The sequence below is a fragment of the Priapulus caudatus genome, unplaced genomic scaffold, assembly GCF_000485595.1.
Source record: "Priapulus caudatus unplaced genomic scaffold, Priapulus_caudatus-5.0.1 Scaffold129, whole genome shotgun sequence".
Classification (NCBI taxonomy): Eukaryota; Metazoa; Priapulida; class Priapulimorpha; order Priapulimorphida; family Priapulidae; genus Priapulus; species Priapulus caudatus.
In genome coordinates this window covers 472,755-496,202 of record NW_014577190.1, presented here as the reverse complement: position 1 = coordinate 496,202, position 23,448 = coordinate 472,755, and the positions used below count along the sequence as shown (strand labels likewise).

At 46.3% G+C, this 23,448-nt stretch overlaps 1 protein-coding gene across 1 annotated transcript in view; it reads right to left on the bottom strand.

The window, feature by feature from the left end:
- Nucleotides 1-1,315: 1,315 nt before the first annotated feature.
- Nucleotides 1,316-23,448, bottom strand: part of LOC106805835 (zinc finger ZZ-type and EF-hand domain-containing protein 1-like) — a 41,030-nt gene continuing 18,897 nt past the window's right edge. Inside the window, exons 6-21 of the mRNA XM_014807592.1 lie at nt 21,402-21,571; nt 19,837-19,981; nt 19,320-19,565; nt 18,939-19,154; nt 17,780-18,568; nt 17,286-17,478; nt 15,024-15,187; nt 14,408-14,515; nt 12,971-13,291; nt 11,153-12,081; nt 8,906-10,166; nt 8,190-8,606; nt 6,698-7,507; nt 5,990-6,151; nt 5,383-5,650; nt 1,316-3,640 (exon numbers count right to left, since the gene is read on the bottom strand). Of these exons, the coding sequence (XP_014663078.1) occupies nt 2,973-3,640; nt 5,383-5,650; nt 5,990-6,151; nt 6,698-7,507; nt 8,190-8,606; nt 8,906-10,166; nt 11,153-12,081; nt 12,971-13,291; nt 14,408-14,515; nt 15,024-15,187; nt 17,286-17,478; nt 17,780-18,568; nt 18,939-19,154; nt 19,320-19,565; nt 19,837-19,981; nt 21,402-21,571 (6,867 nt within the window). The 3' untranslated portion in view covers nt 1,316-2,972. The remainder of the gene's footprint in view (nt 3,641-5,382; nt 5,651-5,989; nt 6,152-6,697; nt 7,508-8,189; nt 8,607-8,905; nt 10,167-11,152; nt 12,082-12,970; nt 13,292-14,407; nt 14,516-15,023; nt 15,188-17,285; nt 17,479-17,779; nt 18,569-18,938; nt 19,155-19,319; nt 19,566-19,836; nt 19,982-21,401; nt 21,572-23,448) is intronic.

Below are 23,448 nucleotides of genomic sequence, written 5' to 3'. Positions count from 1 at the left end.
GATAAAACTGAAGAGAGAGAGAGAGATAGATAGATAGAGGGGGGGGCGGGGCAGGGATAGAGAAACACGTGAGAGAGAAGAGAGAGGAGAGAGAGAGAGAAGAAGAGCGAGGAGAGACGAGAGAGGAGAGAGAAGAGAGAGAGAGAAGAGAGAGAGAGAGAAGAAGAAAGAGAGAGAGAGAGAGAGAGGACAGAGAGAGAGGAGAGAGAGGGGGGGGGGGGGTAGAGAACGTGAGCAGAGAGAGCAGAGACGAGAGCGAGCGAGAGAGAGCAGACGAGAGATGAGAGAGAGAGAGAGAGAGATAGAGTGGGGGGGGGGGATAGAGAACGTGAGAGAGAGAGAGAGAGACACGGAGGGGGTTATAAAATGCGAGAAGAGAGAAGCCGAGAAGTAACAATATGCACCAAGGTATACCAGAACAAGCCTGCAAGGTCTATGTACAAGAGCAAGCCTGCAAGGTCTATGTACAAGAGCAAGCCTGCAAGGTCAATGTACAAGAGCATGCCTGCAAGGTCTATGTACCAGAGCATGCCTGCAAGCTATATGTACCAGAGCGAACCTGCAAGGTCTATGTACCAGAGCGAACCTGCAAGGTCTATGTACCAGAACATGCCTGAATATGTGAGACTAGCTACAGACAAACTGTGCTGGTCTTATCGTATATCTGACAGTAATGTAAAACTGTTTTTTAAGGAATAAGATCCTGTTTTCATGTTCAAAGCCTGTCCGTCATTGCAACTTACTGTTCCCAGCAGAAATTTTGATGCCATTAACGAGTTGCATTATTTATCAGATTTATCTATGCATGAAGTAAAATTTTGTATATAATACTAGCAGCGTTTCATGGTCATTTTTATATTTATTGAATTTTATTGATTTTTTTAATAAATGATCACAGAAAAAACCTCAGCAAGAATCGTGCTGATTGCTCAGTCTTCAGTTACAAGTTATATTTAATCAACAAAACTTCAGTTCCATGTACAAACTGAAGCACCATATCTGCAGGTTTGCTTTGCATTTGTACTGCATTGAGAATATTCCTACGTACATGTTTGTGCTAATTTAAATACAATATCTCACAGACACAGATTGATATGCTATTGCCATTATCCACCACTATTAGTGTTGTGTCTGCATTTTGATCATTGCCTTTTCTTAGTCTAGGGTGGCTTTAGCCTTACGAACATATCTGGGGCAACAACCCATCGGTTAGTCTCAAATTTATGCACAAACAACTGTAACACGGCATCCAATATAGCTAATTCTTCGATTTTAGTTAATACTGAAAACACACAACTGGCAACAACAAGTCCGATATGTTTAATATAAATTTTTACGCATTCTGCACTAATCAGTTGTGTATCAGATTCAATATCATATTATCTAAAGTCAACCTTCATACAGGCTACTTAATGGGAATTCCTGGTGTCTTTTATAGATAGGTGACACAGTTAACACAGGTTTGACTGTATTATATTTATTTAACAAAAAATTACATTTAGTAGCGATCTCATGGTTTGATGAGAATAGATGCAGAAAATCATTAAACAAACGTTGATTACAGGGATATACCTGGACTAGGATTCATTATTATTGGATTTTCATGATAACTAAATTGGCAAATATATATATGTCCGATTAACCTAAGCCAAGCTGACAAACTAGCAAAACAATTCAATTGAGCTACCAATATGGCTCATGGTGAGCAAGATCAGAGGCAGCATTTATTACCTCTGTAACATTACATCAGTGATCCATATTGCCATGTACCAGGGGTTAATAATGACAAACTCTGCATTATTAACCCCTGCTATTACTATTGCCTCTTTGTTTCCATGCGATTTTAGCTGCATTAAATGCTGCCAGCAATGATGATGCAACAGCTAAGCACCAAAATTATCACCAATATTAATCTAATAAATCTCTCTAGAAACTGACAAATCTAACAGAGTGGAGTTGGTTAGTACATACATTGGCACAACAACTGTTGATGGCTGAGTAACGATTACAAAACCATGCATAAAGCTACACAATTTTTGCTTGCTGGATATTGCTGATACAGCTTCAACTTTGCCTGGTAACACGTCTCAGCAAAAATGAGTTTAATGCAATCTTGTCAAGCACTATTAACGTAAAATACTTATCGATGCTTTAGAAAAGTATCTGGGTAAAATAGAAACATGCCAAGTGGCCGACTAGCACAAGAATTCTTTGGTGCTGTTAATCAATCATTTCTATACAGCACATGATTTATCTTGCCACACCAATTGCTGAAACTCATTCATATCTAATTAATGCTGGGAAAGCAATTACTAAAAAAATATCACAGGTACATACAGCTCAGACAGTGCCACCCACAATAGATAAACTATTCACTGCTAAACTGTCATTTTACCAGACCCTAGAACGGGCATATCCTTTGACAGAAACATATTTACCATACAGGCCACGCGTGCACACACGCACAAAGGCGCATACACAAGTACTCAATATAAAATTACTATTCAGAAAATGGTAATTAAAACGTGAAGCACGTGGAAATCCGTTGCACTACATGAGTCAGGAATTAAAAAAAAAACAGTTCTATCAAGAGCCTGAGCAGCATCAGTATCATCATGAGCTCTGGCTATAATATGTAGAATCTTGCTAAAATGTATCTAGCACTTCATTCAACAGTGTGCATGGCATTTACACATTTAATAACCAACGCCGAGCAATACTAAAAGTATTTACGTTTGTATTATATATGAGGTTACATCTGAAACTCTTAGAATAACGAGGCAGCTTATAACTGAAATTCGAATTGCTAAATGTTCTTGATGGCTCTTTTATAAATTCGTACAAACAGAAGAGTGATGCTGAATTGTTTAAGTGGTACGATCATTTCGACAGATTTCCTTAATGGCTGCCCTCACCATATAAAAGATACGATCTCCGTTCACGAACCAAGCAAGCAAGGTTTTGTCGACGCATCATGCTGCAAGGCAGTGCCGGCAGAGATTTGTTGCTGCGTTCGTGCATTCGATCGCGGCACCAATCGCCGCGATATCGACGGCTACCTCGGCGACGACGTCGCGCAGCGCGGCGTAGTCGTGAGTCGCGAGGAGGTACGCATCGACGACGCTCCACGCGCCCGCACGCTCCTCAGCGACGTAAAACAACTCCGTGAGCGCTCGGTTCAGCTGCGGTATCACCGCGCTGCCCGTGTCCAGCTGCTTCTCCTGTAAACTGCCGTAGAGCAGCCACAGTGGACGTAGCAGCGTCAGGTCGACTCGACCCGACTGAAGTGCCCCCGAGTGATTGTCAGCCTCACCTGAGGTATGCTGCGTTCCGGCGTGCAATTTTTCAGCCGTGTTGGAGGCAAATTGCTCTTTAGTGAAAACATCGTCAGCTGTGTCTGAGGTGCATTTTCGATCATCGTGAACTGCCTTTTGAGACGAGTCGCCGGGTGAGCCCATGCTGTTGAGAACTCTCAGCAGGAGCTCTATTGTTTTCAGTCTCTGTTGACCGGTTTGCTTGCAAGCAACGTGTACCAGGTACGACCAAATGCGCTCCATGGGCAGCGTATTCAGAGTTGGTTCGTGGCATAGGAGACTGTTCATGATCATGTATCCAGTGTCAAATCTCCCCATCCTACCACCTGTGTCGCAAATAGGATTGCATGCTGAGGGGGCGATAGGACAGATCACACTAAATTTGTTCTTATCGAGTAGTATCATCAAAGTATTAACTCGTATCCACGTAAGTCAAATTATTTTGATATTACAATACATTCAAGCAAGTTATTTGGTGTAGTAAATATATATTGGAGTCATCATTGGCAAACAATGATGATAACAAGATAACAAGTTAATGATGACAAAATAACATAATTTCCTATAGTAAGTTTGAGTCACAATGATCATTACATACTCGATGCTGTATAAAACACCCATACTAAAATGGACTTGCAGGCCCGTAGTCAGTTTTATATTGAGGGGGGGTTCGTTTTTATAGGTTGGCAATTTGTGAGGGCGCGAAGCGACCGAGCAGGGGGAGGGCGTGGAGATTTTGCAATTATTACACTACAAGTGCCGCGGAGCGACAGCGCTCATCTAACGTCTACTGCGGTGACTCTGTGGTGGAGTGGTGGGATTCTAGTAAACCCTGTTAGTACCAAATGTGTTCACATACACGCCGAAACAGTGGAATGCACAGGGATGGTATCAGGAACCTTCTCAAAGGAATGTTCGTTGGGATCGTTATGAAAGTTGCCACGAGATGGCGCGTACGTTTAAGTGTCTTCAGATTAAAGATGGAAGCTCCCATCATACGTAGTAGCAACAACTATTTGCAAGTCAGAATAGGTAAGCACTCATCCATTTACCTACGCAAGCCTACAGGCTGCAATAGAGAGCTGCAACCTGTGACCAATTAACACAGGCAAAAACTACACAGTACCACCACCACATGCACTGGCAGTGGCCACTGCCAGTGGCATACGTTACATGTAACATACTGACAGTACAGAATGCCATTGAAATTAGACGATTTAAGAAGCATAAACCTTCGTCAACCAAATTTAGCTTTTGTAATTTCACTGTGACATTGTAGCCTTATACATCCAGGCATGTATAGATTCTAGCAAACCCGGCAGTCAAATTCTTTCTAACAGACAGTAAACAAATCCATGTTTAACCCTCCTCTTGAGGGTCAAAAGGTTATCCGACACTTACTCTTCGCATGTCAGCAGAAGGTACATTTCATGGTCCTTTCAATAAAGCCATAAAAATGCTAGGTCACCGCTGAAACAAAAAAGTTTTCCAATCGCTCCGTCCGACCATGTCCTCAGAAAATGTCTAAAATCTGCCCTGTGCCCATTGACCTTTGACCTGCAATTTCGGCACAGTGATGGCTTTTCCTACCATGATGCTTTACACCGACTATCACAAGCCTAGGTCGAGCCGTTTAGATTTGTGCCGCAATTCTGCATTTCCTCCCTATACCTTAAGTTAAGGAGTGAATTCCCCCTTCTTTTACACCTCTTGACCTTTGACCTTTGACCCCCAGCTTCGACATCCCAACTCGTTTTCAGATTACCCCCCCACGTTCCGAATATCATGACCGTACGTCGAGCGGTTAAGATTTGTGCCCAACTGTTGACGGACGCACGGACGGACGCTCGGACGGACGGACGCACGGACGGACGATCATGCGATTCTACAAGCTGCATCTGACTATGTCAGATGAGCTAAAAATGGAGCGATCTGGTGCATACCCGAGGTGAAATTCTTGCAAATTTTCAAATGGGGAATTTTTTTCTCTCTTTTGCTCGGGGGAGGGGGGGGGGTTCGTGCGAACACCCCGAACCCCCCCTGGCTACGGGCCTGGACTTGTACTCACCTGTGACAGTGAATCTCCAGCCCCAGAATTCTGGTTTAACACTCTGTTCACTGTTTCTAACGTCAAGGCGTTTACAGAACTTGTAGTAGAGCGTGTCACCGGGCAAGTGGAAGTTCTGCCACTGATCGTCAGACGACGTGCCGCTGTAGACATGAAGCTCTTGCTCAAAGTTTCCGTCAAGGGCTAGCGATAGCTCATCCCACTTTGCCCGCGTGTGGCAACGACGATCGAATTTCACGAGTAGGAACGATGCATTGGGGATGTGTACCTGAGAGAACATGGTAATATACAATATACTATTGCCACATATATATATATATATATATATATATATATATATACATGTACATGTACATGTACATTGCCACATATATATATATATATATATATATATATATATTACCATAATAAAGAGACATATATAATGTTTCAGTCAAAACTAGTAATAGTATTTTCTTAAATACGTAATACTCTGTTATACATGGGAATACGTTTTATACGGGTGGGGGGGGGGAGAGATGAAAACCCCCCTGAAACAATTTATATGCTAATGACTGATGTGAGGAAATGCGCGAATAGAGGAAATAAATATTCAACAAATGCGTACCTTCCCTGATGTGGCTCTGGCTTCAGTATAAGAGTGATCCGATTCCTTAGTGCAAGAATCAAAACTAGATTCTTCCATGAAGTAACAGGCTGCCTGTGCGATTGCATTAGCACAGGAGGTACCACAGTGCTTCACCACGTGTGTGACAAGTTGTTGGAAGTCCTAGCATGAAAACAACACAGAGAGAAGATTAGATAACTTCATCGGATCTCTATAATTTACATGCTAATAACGTTAATCTCAGTTAGATCCATAATCAGTACAAAATAACTTACTCTGACGAAATTTTCGTCCATCTCTCCGACAGACTTCCTCAGGAGTCCTGAGGAAGTCTGTCGGAGAGATGGACAAAAATTTCGTCAGAGTAAGTTATTTTGTACTGATTATGGATCTAACTGAGATTAACGTTATTAGCAAACACAGAGAGAAGTCTATTATTATATATGATACTTAATATGGTAAAAACAACTTTGTGTGCGTGTGTGGGCATGTTTACACAAACATACAAACACGCACAACACGTATGTGCACAGACGCACGCACGCACGTACGCACGCACGCACGCACCACTGTTGGCATGGAAGTTAACAGCATGTTACCCCCTTGATTCGCTGGCGCGTTCAGCAGTATTTGGCACCAGTTTGCTGATGATATGGGCAAGTTATGATACACGTTTCCCGAATTTCCTACTAGAGGGCGGTAGCACACCTTGCTGTTGTCCCACCGATGCAGCAGGTCAAGCACGCAGGCGATCTGCGAGTCGTTGGTGCATCCTAGCAGCTCGCCGGTGATGACAAGTGATGCACTGTCGAGCGGCCACGCGGCAAGCACCTCTGCGAGCAGGTGTCGTGCGTGAAACACCGACAGCGTCAGGTTGAGTCTGTACAGGTAGCGTCGGCTTGTGCCGGTCCGGCACGCCTCCAGCTCCTGCCGCAGCATCTGCGACGACCGCACGCGGTGTTTCTGCACGAGCTTGTCCTCCAACTCGCTGTCCTCGACCCGCATGAGACAGCTGTCTCCCTCCTGCGTCTCGCGCGTCGCCTCCGTCTCGACGGGACCTGGCGACGGCATGCGCAGCGCGAATCGGATCACGCCCGTGTCGACGCCGCCGCCGTCGGAGTCACTGTCGGAGCCGCTAGCCAACGGCTGTTCGTCGAGCGAGGCGAGCGAGTTGGCGGAGGCGCGGGTGCTGCGCAGCTTTGTGTCGAAGAGGTTCTTGTACATCTCAAGGAGCAGCGCGTCGGCGGCGTGCTGCCCGCCGCTGTTCTCGTGCGTCGTGTTGTTCTTCAGATCGCTGTGCGTCAGCGTGCTTTGCACGATGTGCTCGTGCAGCACGCCAAAGCACACGCTCGCGTCCCTGCGCACATTCGTAGAGGGCGCCGCCTGCACGGAGCTGCCCGACGCAGCGGCGGCGGCTTCGTGCGACTTCTTTCGCACTTTCGTCTTCGGCTCTGGTATTACGGCGTCGGAGTCGATGAGCTTGCTCTCGTCGGCAGTGTAGAGCATCAGGGAGAGGACCTGCACATAGAACATACAAGCATGATAGCACTATGCTGCATCGATGTCGATTTCGGACATCAAACCTCGACTCACAGCAAGCTACTTCCGTAACGTACATAGCCAACATGCACCGCAAGCAACTGTGATAACTCACACGCAATGTTGCTTCGCCTTAACGAAATCGGATGGTGTGTAACTGTGAATCTGGAGAGAAGTGATAAATTCTCCCTTTGTGTTAACACCGTGCACAGAAGCTGTCATTTTATACGACTGCTCTACAAATATACCGAATACCCACATTGCAGAGCATTGCAGTAGTGTTTGCTGCATTACTCAGAGATGCTACAGGGCGGTTCCAAAAAATCCTGAACTATTAAGTAGTGACCAATTAAAGCGTAGCAAGCGGAGCGCGTCACGGCCGGGGGTCCAGTGGCCCGCCCTAGGCAATGAAGCTCATGGGTTTTAGTGTTTTTCGTGAAAATCGAAAGCGCCCTAATGCTAAATTTAATGCACTAATTCGCAATGATGAAAATCCCTTCTAAATACTGTTATTTTGGGTCTGATTTTCAGGATTTTTCAATCAGATTTATTTCAGATTTTTTTTTCCGGAACTTTTTACGGATTCTTTTTTTTTAAATCCGGATTTCCGGTAAAATCCGGAAATGTAACATCTCTGATTACTATGACTGCCGGCCCTCACCTCTAGCTCCTGCACCATGCACTGCTTGTTGAAGCCCGTGCCTAGACTCGCCTGCCTCATCATCACTCTGATCAGCTGCTCATTGCACAATGCCAACAATGGCGTCCTCTCCTCGCCGCTGTTCTTGCACATGTGGTACAGCGACTTGAAGCAGAGTGCGAGCGCCCACAGCGCCGCCGACGACATCTTCTCTCTGCCGTCGGCCTTGGCGATGAGCGTCGTTATGACGTCGAGTAAGCCTCGCAGGTGCTGCTGGTTGATGATGCTCACGGGCTCGTGCACGCGATTGATGTACTGATTCTTGACCGTCGAGCGCTTGCGCGTCTGCTGGTTGACTAGAAGGCATTTACCAGCGTCGACAAAATGCTTTACAATGAAGCCCACCTCGCCTTCAGAGCCAGCTTCGTTATAGAGCACCTGAATGGTCGCGTAAAAGAATGAATAAATTAGTTCACATTTAATAGCAAAATTTTTTCGATACTTTATTTGGTTCTACATAGATGAGCAAAAATTGACGTTTTAAATTTGTGAACTGCTTCAGCATCCTTAATTATCCAAAGATTATGCAAAAGAGAATTGCATGAAGGCAGTTATGTTGAAATTTATTCCTGATTCAGATGGAGGAAGGGTGAGACAAAGAGACGAGAAGATTAAGACAAATACGCTTCGCCTTATCACACATTAATCGCAACACAACACATTTGTATGACACGCACCTTAACTCCCGTAGACAAGAGATCAGGAAAGCCGGCTGCCACCAGAAGACACAGTATTTCCTCAGATGTGATTGCATATTTCATCTGATAGATGCACTCGCTCACGTGACGCAGGACCCCATCTCTCCACACCTCCGTCGAACTCATGCTCTGCAGAATCATCACCACGGAACTCGTCCAGTCTTGAAGGCCGCGGTCGAGACACTGCGTACCAAACTGAAACAGAAACTGTACGACACTCGCGCCGGGCTGCGTCTCAAAGTCGTCCATTCCGACTTCGTTGAGTTGCGGTGCGTGAACGACATCTACTCGTTCGTCTTGCGGAGCACTGGCATCGTTCGCCGCGAGACTCTGTGCGGCGCGCACGGCTTTGCTGCAGGTGTCCACGTCTATCAGCTGTAACAAACGCCCGAGTATCGTCAACGCCATGTGCGCAGTGTTGCAGTCATGCAGCGTCTGCCGCTGAGCAATCCTGAAGAGCAGAACGAGAAGCTCGTTGCTTCTGACAGCGTCGAGCAGTCGCCTGTGTTCGCCGCACGACAGGATCATCGCGCCGAGAAGCCCGACGATCTTCTCCTGCGAGAGCGGCGAGAACGCCACCTGGTGGCGGCCGGCGACGGCGTCGCCGTCGAGCGTCACCACCTGCTGGAGAGCGGTCGTCGCGAGCGTGAAGCAGTCGGCCTGCAGCGCGGTCGCGCTACGCAGGTACGCCGGGTCGAGGCCGGGGTCTTCGCGCGACAGCAGCGCGGTGAGGGACAGCGCGAACGAGGACAGCAGCAGCCAGACGTGCTGGTGCGCGTACGTCTGCATGACGGACTCCGACAGCGGGCTGTTGCGCAGCTTCACGAGCGGGTGGCGGTCGACGGCGTGCGCGCGCGCGTGCGCTCCCGGGTACGCGCGCGCCGTGCGGTGGCAGCCGACGCACAGGTCGTAGTCGTCGCACTCGCGGCAGTGCATGCGCGTGCCGACGATGAACGCCTCGCAGCAGTTGCACTTGAACATCAGGTTGACAAAGTCGTGGTCGTCGGCGTGCGCCGTCGCCTCGCCGTCCGACCCCGCGTCGTCGCTCGGCTTCACGGCGACGATGAAACACGTGCAGCAGAGGTCGAGTTCGGCGCACTGCAGGCAGCGGTAGCGGCGGCCCGTCAGCGTCGCGCCACAGCCGTCACACTCGATCTCGACGTTGAGCAGGTCGGAGAAGCGCGCGATGAACATCTGAACGTCCTGCTTCTTCTGCGCTTGTTTGAGCATTTTTTTGTACCTTCGGACGAACGAGAGAAAAACCACTCATGGTGGAGAATTTCATGGGGAAATGTGCGGGTAAAATTGTCGCATTTCACGACAATAAGGTGTAGTGACAAATGGCCTCATGCAGTCTATTGACAGATTTCACAATACTATGATAACTCGTTTAAATGAAGCCTAGATTAAAAGACAAGAATAAATATTCTTCAATAGATAATGATAAGCAGCTTTCTCCCCAGGCATTCAAGTAATGCACGTCATGTCCAACATGACTTCAAAGCTGAAGCTAAGTTTTGACATTCCATAAATCCTCCGCCATGCCTTTATTACCTAATCGGCATGCCCTTATTTTTTAGCAGTGTTTTGAAAATCCAAACACAGTTATGATGTGTTTTCACACCAATTAATACATGTTTCCGAACTGCTCTAGATAGTGAAATAGTTCTCAAAAATAAAATGTTTATTAAATAAATAATAGACGTATTGACAGGCGGTACAATCCCTACCGGGCCCTGTTACCCTTGGAACCATACATGACATGCTTTCTGAAATTCCTGGGAAAAATCCTGTTAGGTAGAGTATTCTTCAAGAAAAATGAGCTTTATAGTTTACAATCCCTTGTCTCACATTAAAGAAATCAAGGCATCTTCATAAGGACCATGTTATAATGACTAAAATATGATGTTAAAATAGATGTTTTGCCTGGAGAAGAGGTTCAGGAAAGTATCTGCTATGTTAATTGTTAAATGAAGTGTGCTAGTATAAATAGCAACAGCTGTGTCTACAGACATGACGACAAAGTTTTCGCAATTAGAAAGGCGTCGCTGTTTGTAACTTACTCAAGTAACTGAGAACTTACCCAGGGTTTTAGCCAAGAATGAATATTGTGGGAGTGCAAATTTTTTGTATGTGTGTCTCTGCCAAGACCGCCGGCCGTGCAGTTTCAAAACTGACCGTGCAAATCACGGCTGCATAGCTTGCTGGCTAATACGTTGAACTTACCACCTATTGACGTTCTCCCTGCACTCCGGCAGCCACTGCATGTACTGCTCATACTCCGCCAGCTCCTTCTCATCGCCATCCTCGTCCGTCACGATGCCGTGGATCGTGATGCCGCTGCTGGCAATGTCCATCAGCAGCCTCGGGAACTCAATACTCTGCAGGAACGCAAAGTCGTACGGCTGCCAGGGTATGTCCAAAAGATGCAGCGTGCATGCCAGCATGAAATCGTAGATGGGAACTAGCTTGGTGCGGGCCGATCGCCGATCGAAGGCTTTCACCGCATTGACGAGCTGGCCGACCAGCGCGTAGTACCCGCCGCGCACCCTCGCCTCGAGTTGCAGCCCGCAGCCGTTGATCTTGTCCGCGTAGTGCCACGGCATGCGACTCACAGTCTTGTCGAGATGTGTGAGCAGCTCCTGCAGGAAGAGCACGTTCGGCAGATGCAGGATGTCTTCCCCGAGGCTCAGGAACTTGAAGGTCACGTCGAGGGCGTCAGCGACGGCGGCCGCGCGCCTCCGCCGCTCCGCCAGCAGTCGCTCGACCTTGTCGCTCGCGAGCGCGCAGTCGCGCACGAAGCTCAGCACGAGACAGAACGAGGCCTGCCTCGCGTCAAGCGCGGGCGTCTCGTCGGCGGGCGACGTCGCTCGATCGCTCGGCGGCGGCACGCGCTGCGGCTTGCCGCCGCTTCGCAGTAGACGGCCGCACGAGGCGGCGTCGCGTCGCAGCAGCCCGGCGAAACCCAGCAGCATCTCAGCCTTCTCGTGACACGCACGCACGGGGTCGACGCCGGCCGGGTCACCGGCAGAATCGTCCGCCTGCTGCCGCTGTCGCTGTCGCTGCTCCAGCAGGTAGCTCCGCACACTCTCGGCAGCAGCATACGCGTGCAGGACGCCATCATTGGCTGAGACAGGTGCCTCAGACTCTGCCACCTTGACGATAATAAAACCTTTATTAGGATTAATCACAACACTACGAGCATAGATATTCTCTAATACTGCTGCACACTGTACACAAATATGTATAATATCAGGAGTGAATAATAATAGAACTGAAAGAATAATCCATTATTATTCACTACTGATACTATAATGCAGGTACACCATTGACTTTCCGACAGCTGATAATGAATATCGTTTTTTTTAATCCGGCGAAAATTCCGTGTTCCTCAGAATTTTCCTTGATTTTGTGAGATTCTTAGCTTATTTTGCTTGCATTTACCCTCAACTATATCTTCTAAAAGAGATACAAGTCTCAGTGGTGGTGTCAAGCGTGAACTTCAGTCAGTATCTATCAATCCGTTCAATTAATACCTGCATGTTTACCTTTTTTATATTGATTTAGTTTACGTTTCTAACATTCCATGGTTTTTAGAGACATGGGAGGTGTATAATTAGTGGGTCTGAGATAAATTCTTGAATTATTATTCTGTGACCTCTGTTTGTTCGGCAACATGGTTAATCCAGCAAGGTTTTTGGAACCAAGGGTGCCAGAAACTTGGTAGTGTACTTGTATTAGAATATATGGGGCGGGGGGGGGGGGGCAAATTATAGTATATTTATGACTGCAAAAACAACATGACATTGGATCACTGGTGATTAACGGTAAAATACATCATCTAGCATTGATGACTGGAGAAAAAGCACTAAAAAAACAAAAGGATAGTTATTAAAATATATACATGATATCCTATACTTTAATATGTATCATTATTTAGGTTATTATTATTGCCTATCATTTATTATTTAGTAACTTACTTTTTAAAATTATATTAATGTTTTTTTTTTACAACAAAGTTACAAAACCGAAGTAAAAGCTTGCCTGCTCAACTTCCTCGCGCAGCTGCTGTGTGTGCCAGATGAGCGCGGCAAACACCGCTGCGATGGCGGCATCGACGTGAGCGCCCCCTGCACGTGTGCGCCGGCTCTTCCTGCACTGCTCCAGCAGTGCTTGTCCGCGACTCTCCTTCTTCTCCTCCAGCAAGTCCCGCAGTAAGGAGTAGGCGGCCGACTCGTCCGTACATGACTCGTGCATGCCGGAGAACGAGCGCGTCAGCTTACGCACGACCCTGCCTCCGCGGAACAGCGTCGGCCATAGCTCGTGACCAGCAACGTCATCCGGAGTCGAGTCAGCTACCATCATCTGCAGTCACAGACAAACGCAAATGTCTTAGGCATGAAGAAAGCAATAGGAAAGTAACATAATGCTACTACATACAAATAACATGTAGTACATACATTGCACATTTCATACCACAAAGCCACAATTAAAAAAAATATTTGTTTGCCCTCACCCGACCCAGGCTGGAAAGTTTGGGTAGGTAGGTAGGCTTCTTTTTTTGAGGGGGGTCTTTTCACAAATTCAGCATGGTGTCTACATGCTCGGGTGTGCTTGTGTGGAGATACCTTTTATGTTGAATGTTTGTTTTGCTTGGTACATATAATGTATTGCCTACAGATTTATATTATGTACAGTCATACAATTTGTAAAAAAAAAAATGGAAAAGACCAATAATTTTTTTTACGTCGGCCTCTTTTTGGCAGGTCGGGTCGGGTGAGGGCAAACAAACAATATTTTTATTATGGCCCAATAGAACTGTAAAATAGCACATAATACTAACACATGGGGATAATTATATCAATACATACATAACTTTATAATTAACAAAATAGCACATAATGTTAGAGAAAGCAGTTAAGTTGAGATTGTTTTTCTGTTATATTATCAATTGTGTGAAAGCAGTATCCAGTTGTATCAGTCTGACCTTTAATAAGAATATATGAATTCTTGTGGAGCTACTTATATCTATACTAATCACATCAGCATCCAGACTGCATCTAAAATGCTATTCTACTGAATGTGATACAAAATCAGAATACAAATTATTTTAGAGTCCTTTACTTATTGTTACAGATGATGCATTTACACACACACACACACGCATGCAGACACACAGACATGCACGCACACACAGACACCCATGCAGACACACACATACAAGAATGCACATACACGCACGCACGCACGCACACATGCATGCACACACACACAAACTGTGTGTGCATGTGCGCACACTCACATAAAAGCATGGGCACTTACGCGCATGTGTGCACACACACTAACGTACGCACGCACACATCCCCCGCGAGTCTTGAACGAGTAATTTCGACAGTAGCGTTAATGAGTAACACACGCAACATCTAGTTCGAACATAATAATATATATAAACATCGCTGCCAGCTATTCGATGTCACCAACCTGTATCCAAAGTCCCGTGTAGCTACCAAGCAGCTTGGGCGCACTGCAGCTGCAAGTCGTACAGCCAGCAGATGGCATGTCAGGGTATCCGCGCGCCGTCACCGTGAACTTGTAGCCCCACTCCGTGTTGCTGCGTCCGAGTGGAAGAGAAGTGCAGCTGGTCGCCGGCGAACGTGCACGACGCGGGCCAGCGCTCGCCGCCAACTCCCCCGTCGAAGCGCTTCTTGACGCCGTGCGCGTCCGAGAACTCGACGTAGTCGTACTTCGGCTCGGTCTCGCATGCGGCGTCGAACTCGATGGCGAACGCCGCCCGGCCGGCGCACGTGAGACGCTGCGTCACGTGCGCGTCGTGTCGTAGTTGTGCGCCGACTCGACGTTCCACGCGCAGCATCTCGACGGCGGCGGCGGCCGACCGCGCGTCCACTGCGGCTGTCGTACAGCCAGAAGAGCGCGGGGAGCGCGCGTTGAGGCGCTGCAGTCCTCGACGACGCCGAGTAGAGACGAGACGAGACGCAGCGGGAGTTCGTCGGCAGGCCGCGTGAAGAGAAGAGGCCGAGGACGAGCTGGCGTGTGCAACAGCCCGTGCCGAGCAGAGGGTCCGCTCGAGCTGGCGCGCCTTCTCCTCCTGCGTGTCGTCGACGGCGACGGCGAGCAGCATGTCGACATCGTGACGGCGTGCTCCTGTGACCGCTGCAGTCCATCGAACAAGCAGGTTCTGACACATCTCAAACTTGCGCTTTTCGGACGACTGCTGCAGCATACACAGGCAGGAACACTGTTCTGCGGGAGCAGAGTAGACTCAGTAGAGGCACGGCAATGCACATGTTGAATCTGTAATCGGTATAATTATATTTATACTATATCCGTAAAAATTAATACGTCTAATTAAGTACATTAGTTTATATGGAATATGTTAAATACAATCTACACAAATACACAAATAACACATTACATACATACGCATGTACGTTACTTACGTACACATTACTCAGATGTACAGTACAAGTATACAGACACATATAATAATATATATATCTTGGTTCTAGAACAATACCCCCGACAATCACGCCCAACAATACCCCCCGGACAATTACCCCCGCCCCGAATTACCCCCGACATTTACCCCCGACAATTACCCCTGGACAATTACGCGCCCCGGACATTTACACCCCCCCCGACAATTACCCCCCGGACATCTTTACTCCCCGACAATACCCCCGTACATTTAGTCCCGACATTTACCCCCGACAATCACCCAGACATTTTACCACTTGTTGTTTTATTCTCATTGTTGAACCAGTATACAGGAGAGGTCGAGGAGGAGGAAAGAACTTGGAGGCGGAGGGAGAAGGTGGGGAGAAGGTGGTGGAGGAGGGAGAAGCTGGAGGAGGTGTAGAAAGAGGAGGAAAGGAGTGAGGAGGAGGAGGGATCAGGAGTGGCAGGAGGCGAGGGGAAGAAGTGGACGAAGAGGAAAGAGAGAATTGAGAGGAGGAGGAGGAGATGAGGAGGAGGAAGAGAGGAGAGAGAGAAAGGTGTACGTTAGAGGAGGAAGGGGAGAACAGTGAGAAAGATGGTGAGGAGGGAGAAGTGGAGAAGCAGCGGGGGAAAATGTGGAGGAGAGGAGAAGAGGAGGTGAGTGAGGAGAGAGGTGGAGGTATATATATCTGGGAAAGGTGGCCGGGAGGAGGGAGAAGGTGATGCAGGAGGAAGGAGGTGGAGGAAGAGGGAAGAGTGAGGAGGCAGCGAGGAGGTGGATTGCGAGGAGAGGAAGAAGTGGCGAAGAGGAGGGGAAGGTGCGGGAAAAATCGTGGGAGAGCAGAAAGAGGAGTGAGGAAGAGAAAGAAGAGAGGGTGAAAGGAGGAGGGAAGGCGAAACGGAGGATGTACGAGGGCCGGTGGGAGGAGGAGAAAGCAGGTGGTGTGGTGGTGGAGAGAAAGAAGAGAGGAGGTGAGGAGTAGAGAAAGCGGTGGAGAGGGGAGTGGGGAGGTGGTGGATGAGGAGGGGAGGAGGAGAGGAGAAGAGGAAAGGAAAGAGAAGCGTGAGGAGGGAGGAGGTAGAGAGGGCGCCTCTACCTCCTCCTCTCCTCTCCATCACATTCTTCCTCCTCTCATCCTAGCTCCTCCCTCAACCACCCACTGCCCTCTCTACCTCCTCCGCCCTTCCTACTCCTCCTCTCCATACCTTCTCACGTCGTCCTCTATCTCCTCCTCTAAATTCCAGGGGTAAATGCCGCGGGTAAATTCCGGGAAATGTCGCAGGGGGTAATTGTCCGGGGGTCGATGTCCGGGGTGATTGTCCGGGGCGGTGATGTCCAGGGTGATGTCCGGGGTGATGTCCCCGGGGCGCTAATTGTCCGGGGGGTGAATAGCATGGGGGGTAAATGTCCAGAGGGTAATTGTCCGGGCCCGATTGTCCGGGGGGTATTTGTCCTGATACCATATACTTGTATGCGATTATTATGGGAATGATTGGTTTGTAACAATACCATTCTTTTTACACAGAGTTAATATCAAAGAGATTATAAATATTATCGCAGGTTTAACGAGAATACAAACTGCTGCTTTCTGAATAAATTACTTAGTAAATCAGGTGAGATTGGCTGTAGCCTTTTACTACCGCACGAAGGGTCGTTGTCGTATCAGGTACTACATATATGTACCCGAGGTAGTTTTAGGTTGTTTAGTATTATGTTTATATTTTTATATGAGGTATGTTTAGGGTTAAGGTTAGGGTTAGGGTACACTTCTGTAGTACAAGTCTGGTACCCTTTGTGTATACATATATGTACCTCGGGTACATATATGTAGTACCTGATATGACAACGACCCCTTCAGCTTTACTACCAGTAAAGAAAATACATGTAACATGATATACTTACTTTCTGTTAACAATGTCATGTACTCTGTCTTTGCAACAGTGAGGAGCTTAGATAAAACGCCAAGAGTAGGTTCTATGCTAAAGTCGTCTGGAAGGTTGACAGGAAGAAACAGAATTGCTTGTGGATTGACATTACCAAAGAACTGGCACAGTGACTGAAATACCATACTGGCAGACTCGGAGACATTATCTGCCTGCAACACAAAGAAATTTACATCGAAAACCAACTTATGCAGGAGTAAGATAAAGTCAATATGAAGGTATATATCTATACTTTGTCTGTATGTTTTGTTGTATGTTACTTTCTATGTTCATATTAAACACATGAGATAACGTAACATATTATAGTATGTGAACATAACACACACTCAGCACAAGATAAAAATATAAAACAATACCAGCTTGTATTTTAATTTAACATTATTGAAATATGAAAAACACACAGCAGCAAAACGCTTGGAAGCCACAAAGCACGACATGAAGCAGGTCACCTACCGAGATGGTGTCTATCATCGAGAACAACTGCTTCCGCCTGGCTTCATCATCTGGATAGAATATGGTGGCACCACTTGATATTATCTCCTGCGCAATGGCTTTCATGCTGTCTTGGTAGTAGGAGGACGCGCAGATCTCATCTTGGCAATGCGACCCTCTTCCATCGACCACATCACAGAGATGTTGAAAAAGAGTACTAATCTTGCACGACTTTTGCACGGATGCTTCAGATATGTTAGGTAGGAGAGCGAGGAAGAGCTGCAGACAGAGCACTCGGCAGCACGCCCACACTGTGCTATCGCCAGCCTCCAGCAACAAGCTGTAAAGCTGCCAGAATGCATCGATCGTAAAGTCACTGAGGTCAAGGGTCATGTGTCGAGCCAATGACGAGGACAATGACTCGGCCTGTCTCACAGCGAGACCCGAGACAAATTGCAGCATGCGCGCCACTAACGTCTCGCAGGACACCAGTGTGTTGTCATCCTCTGTTTCAACGTGAGCCAGGGACGAATGCCTCGTACCTGTTTCCTCCAGCACCACTTCACTACTAGATGTCTGTACATGATGAGAGCCATATGCTGAGTCTGCCTCACCCAATGGGCCATTCCTCTCAACTGTATCGGTGATTGCCTCAGTGTCAGTTGCGCATATATCACCAATGAAAGTAACGTGCTTTCGCTTATAGCCAAAGAAATGTATTGACATGATTCCTATCATACTGGCAGGACCTCGTGGCTGCAGGAACTTGATCATGATATTTTTTCCAGAAGATACATCAGCAAGTTTCACCTATAAAAAGAAATTATATTTAGAATTGATAACAGAAATATGACATGTAGGTATATGTTTATACAATCGTAATGCATTACAAATTCTTGACTAAAATCGACTTCTTTACGGGAAACCACAAAATTGACTTTTATAGACAGCTGCCCGTTATTTATGGGTGGTTCCACTGTATAACTCAAGAGAAATGCCAAGTTTCATTTATAGACAGGTGTCTGTTTTATAAATGTGTCCGTCAACATGGGTTTGGCGAGCTAAGGATATGTATATATTATAAAATAAGATGTAAATTCACGTACATATTAGTAAGAAATATGTTATTATAAAGTTATTGTCAAAATTAAACTGTGCTATATACACAATAGATACTTACTTCAACTTCGTCCCAATCATCGTCCAAATGGAAGAATGCAACTGGTCCTTTACGCGTCACTTTGGTGCCCTGATTGGCCTTGAATTCTGCAAAATCCTTTTCTGTCCAGCTATCACAGCAGTCCCAGCTGTACTTACTGCTGCACACATTATCATTGCCCTCTGCTGTATACACAAATACCAAGCCCGATCTAGCACCAATCGCCCCACGATGCACCTGCAAGCAAATATGCATAGGTAATAGAACAACTGCCTCATCACACCACTAATGCAACAATTCAAACTGTGACGAATGTTAACGTCTAGAACAACCTCAGTATGAAGCGAGCACGCAAATACACTGAGTAAAGAGAAGTAGCATGAGACCGTTCTCTCTGCCTACCTTGATGTTCAGCCTCGTCAGCTCTAGGTAATCGTCCGACTTAAAATGGACATTCACTTTGGTGACACCTGCTGCAGTGACATATCCAGCTCCTGGACTGCTACTTAGCAGGTTGGAAGGACTAGAGAAGATATCCCGCTTGCCGCCGCTTGTTCCTGCGAGGGCAGGGTGAAGCACCACAGCATGTCGCTGCAGCGTGCTGGTGTATATGCTATCTAATGACGTGATCAGTGGAATGCAGGCCATCTATAACACATACGAAACACACTTGGTATTACATAGTACCATTGCTAATTTCTCAACCTACAACTGTTCTAGCAATGTACAAGTGATGCAAGACATGTAACCTATACAGCAGTATATAAATCATATAAATAAATAAAACAGACAGAAATAAAAAGCTTCATAAGATTTCTATTTAGCTCTGATGCAAGTGTTTGTTTCACAAGATCTAAAAACGTGCCCATAAGGCATGAGTAATCTTTTAAATGTAGTTGTCTCTAAATTAGTGTAGTACCTTCATTTCAGGGTGTTTGAGAATGCACTGTAGTGTAGATATAATGCTTGCCAAGTGACCCCTCGCCAAGGAGAACCATAGCATTACATGCAGACCATCAATGACCGAGGTTCCTGATGGATCGAGAGCTAGAGACTCCAGAAACCTGTTAATATAGCACAAGAATACATGCATTTTTTACAAAAATAATATTTATAGAGTTAGGTTCATTGGTATACAAATTGTATAGCTTTTAAAGATTCTATGTCTAGAAATCTAGTATCCGAAATTCGGAAAACTGAAAAAGCTCCGAAAACCAAAAGTTTTTCGTGGAGGTCGTCTGCACACCAAAGCTCGTGTTTGGTTGCACAAGGTTCACTGCAGAAATTTTGGCACTACTAATACATATTGTACTGTGCCGGTACAGAACTTGGCCTCTTGCGAAACTTTGGTTTTAGTATTGGCTAGTTACAGGATATACGGTATGTATATCTGTACTGTACTACCATTCCGAAATCCGAAAAATTCTGAATTCCGAAACGTGTCTGGTCCCAAGGGTTTCAGATAATAGATTGTGTACTGTATATTCAAAATGCAGATTGTCTATTAAGCCACTGTTACGTGAGTGTCAGTGTGATCTAGTAATATCAGGAATATATAATAAAAAATTTGTGATTATTTAATGCTTGTAATATATATGGATACAACATAGCTGATTTGATCAATTGTGTAGTAACCAAGTCTGTTATTTTCTTCTAGAAAAACTGCAATTCAGCTGCTCACGCATATTAACTTGTTTAGTTGATTGGGATTTCCAAGTACTGTGATTATTGAGATTATAAATTAAGTAATTAAACCTTAATTAAGTAATTAAACATAATTTATTAATACATGCTAACAACTCAGTTAAGAATCATTTTAGACATTTTAAACGCTACTAGTAACTACAAATGTTTCAAACACTAATAATCTGTCACTCAGCTATACGAATGGCTCTAGTGAAGAAAACATCGACCTCTAGAGCACCTGCCCCCCCAAGACTAAGACGATTATGATGGAAATTAAGTAGATGCAGGCATGAGGACACAAACATAGAATGCAATTTAACAGACAATCCAGTTTGTATGTGTTGTGGGCTTGTGGCATATACATTGTGACTAACAAATAGTGAACCAAGGAGCACTACTTATGCAATAAACTGACAGATAACATTACACCGCTAAGAGCGAAATGCAAAATAGTTATAGAACAGTACCACTTTAGTGTGATAGATAGGTTATAAAGTGACTTTTTCTAACCAGGCCAAGTGAGAATGAAAATTAAATTGCCCAAGAACATGCCCAACTTGTGCAGGGCAATCAGACAACGGCTACTGTAATTCCCTGCTAACTGAACAGACAAATTTCGCAGAAATACAAATCGTTCTCCCACATTGGGAAGACCATCCTGGAACATCTCACCAATTTAAATAACTGCCAAACACAATTCAGGAAGAAAATGGATGAACACAGATGTACATCACCCTACTTTTTCTACTGTAAGTAACCAACGATGATTATTCAGTATTAATTCAATCGGTTTCTTACCGGCTGATTTCACCGAGAACGATGGGTGTGAGGAAGGCAGGTCGCTCAGCGGAGCTGTGTGTCAGTGACAGTGGGGCGATATGAGTGAGGGCCTGCTTGCTGTGTTCAAGGATAGTCTGTCGGAGCTGTGGAGCTACTGGAATGTACGCTGTCGCTGTAGAGGCAATGACCTGCAATGAAAAAAGCAAATTTTTTTAAAAGGCAAACAATCAAGAACGTCCCGCAGCAGCGTGTTACAAATATATAACATTTGATAAAATTCCAGAGGGGCATTTTAGAAATGGAAGTAATTGATGATGTCACACAGGAGCATGTTATATAGAACTGTAAAATAGCACATAATACTAACACATGGGGATAATTATATGGCAGATACATACAATAACTTTATATAATTAACAAATAGCACATAATTGTTAGAGAAAGCAGTTAAAGTTGATATTTGTTTTCTGTTATATTTACAATTGTGGGAAATGCAGTATCCAGTGGTATCAGTCTGACCTTTAAGAATATATGCAGTCTTGTGGAGCTACTTATATAGATCTATACTAATCACATCAGCATCCAGACTGCATCTAAAATGCTATTCTACTGAATGTGATACAAAATCAGAATACAAATTATTTTAGAGTCCTTTACTTATTGTTACAGATGATACATTTACACACACACATGCATGCACACACACAGACATGCACGCACACACAGACACCCGTGCAGACACACACATACAAGAATGCACATACACGCACGCACGCACGCACACGTGCATGCACACATGCACGCAGGCTCACACACACAAACTGTGCGTGCATGTGCGCACACTCACATAAAAGCATGGGCACTTACGCGCATGTGTGCACACACACTAACGTACGCACGCACACATGCCCCGCGCAGTCTTGAACGAGTAATTTCGACAGTAGCGTTACTGAGTAACATCACGCAACATCTAGTTTCGAACATATATATATATATATAAACATCGCTGCCAGCTATTCGATGTCACCAACCTGTATCACAAGTCCCGTGTAGCTACCAAGCAGCTTTGCGCACTGCAGCTGCAAGTCGTACAGCCAGCAGATGGGCATGTCAGGGTATCCGCGCGCCGTCACCGTGAACTTGTAGCCCCACTCCGTGTTGCTGCCGTCCGAGTGGAAGAGGAAGTGCAGCTGGTCGCCGGCGAACGTGCACGACGCGGGCCAGCGCTCGCCGCCAACTCTCCCGTCGAAGCGCTTCTTGACGCCGTGCGCGTCCGAGAACTCGACGTAGTCGTACTTCGGCTCGGTCTCGCATGCGGCGTCGAACTCGATGGCGAACGCCGCCGCGCCGGCGCACGTGAAGCGCTGCGTCACGTGCGCGTCGTTGTCGTAGTTGTGCGCCGACTCGACGTTCCACGCGCGCATCTCGACGGCGGCGGCGGCGGACGCGCGCGTCCACTGCGGGCTGTCGTACTGCCAGAAGAGTGCGGGGAGGCGCGCGTTGAGGCGCTGCAGTGCCTCGACGAGCGCGAGTAGAGACGAGACGAGACGCAGCGGGAGTTCGTCGGCGGGCCGCGTGAAGAGGAAGAGGCCGAGGACGAGTTGGCGTGTGCACTGCCCGAGCAGGGTCCGCTCGAGCTGGCGCGCCTTCTCCTCCTGCGTGTCGTCGACGGCGACGGCGAGCAGCATGTCGAACATCGTGACGGCGTGCTCTGTGACCGCCGCCGTCCATCGGACGAGCAGGTTCTGACACATCTCAATCTTGCGCTTTTCGGACGACTGCTGCAGCATACACCAGGCAAGAACACTGTTCTGCAGGGAGCAGAGTAGACTCAGTAGAGGCACGGGCAATGCACATGTTGAATCTGTAATCGGTATAAATTATATTTATACTATATCGTAAAATTATACGTCTAATTAATTACATTAGTTTATATGGAATATGTTAAATACAATACTTACACAATACACAAATACACATTACATACATACGCATGTACGTACTTACGTACACATGTACTCAGATGTACAGTACAAGTATACAGACACATATATATATATATATA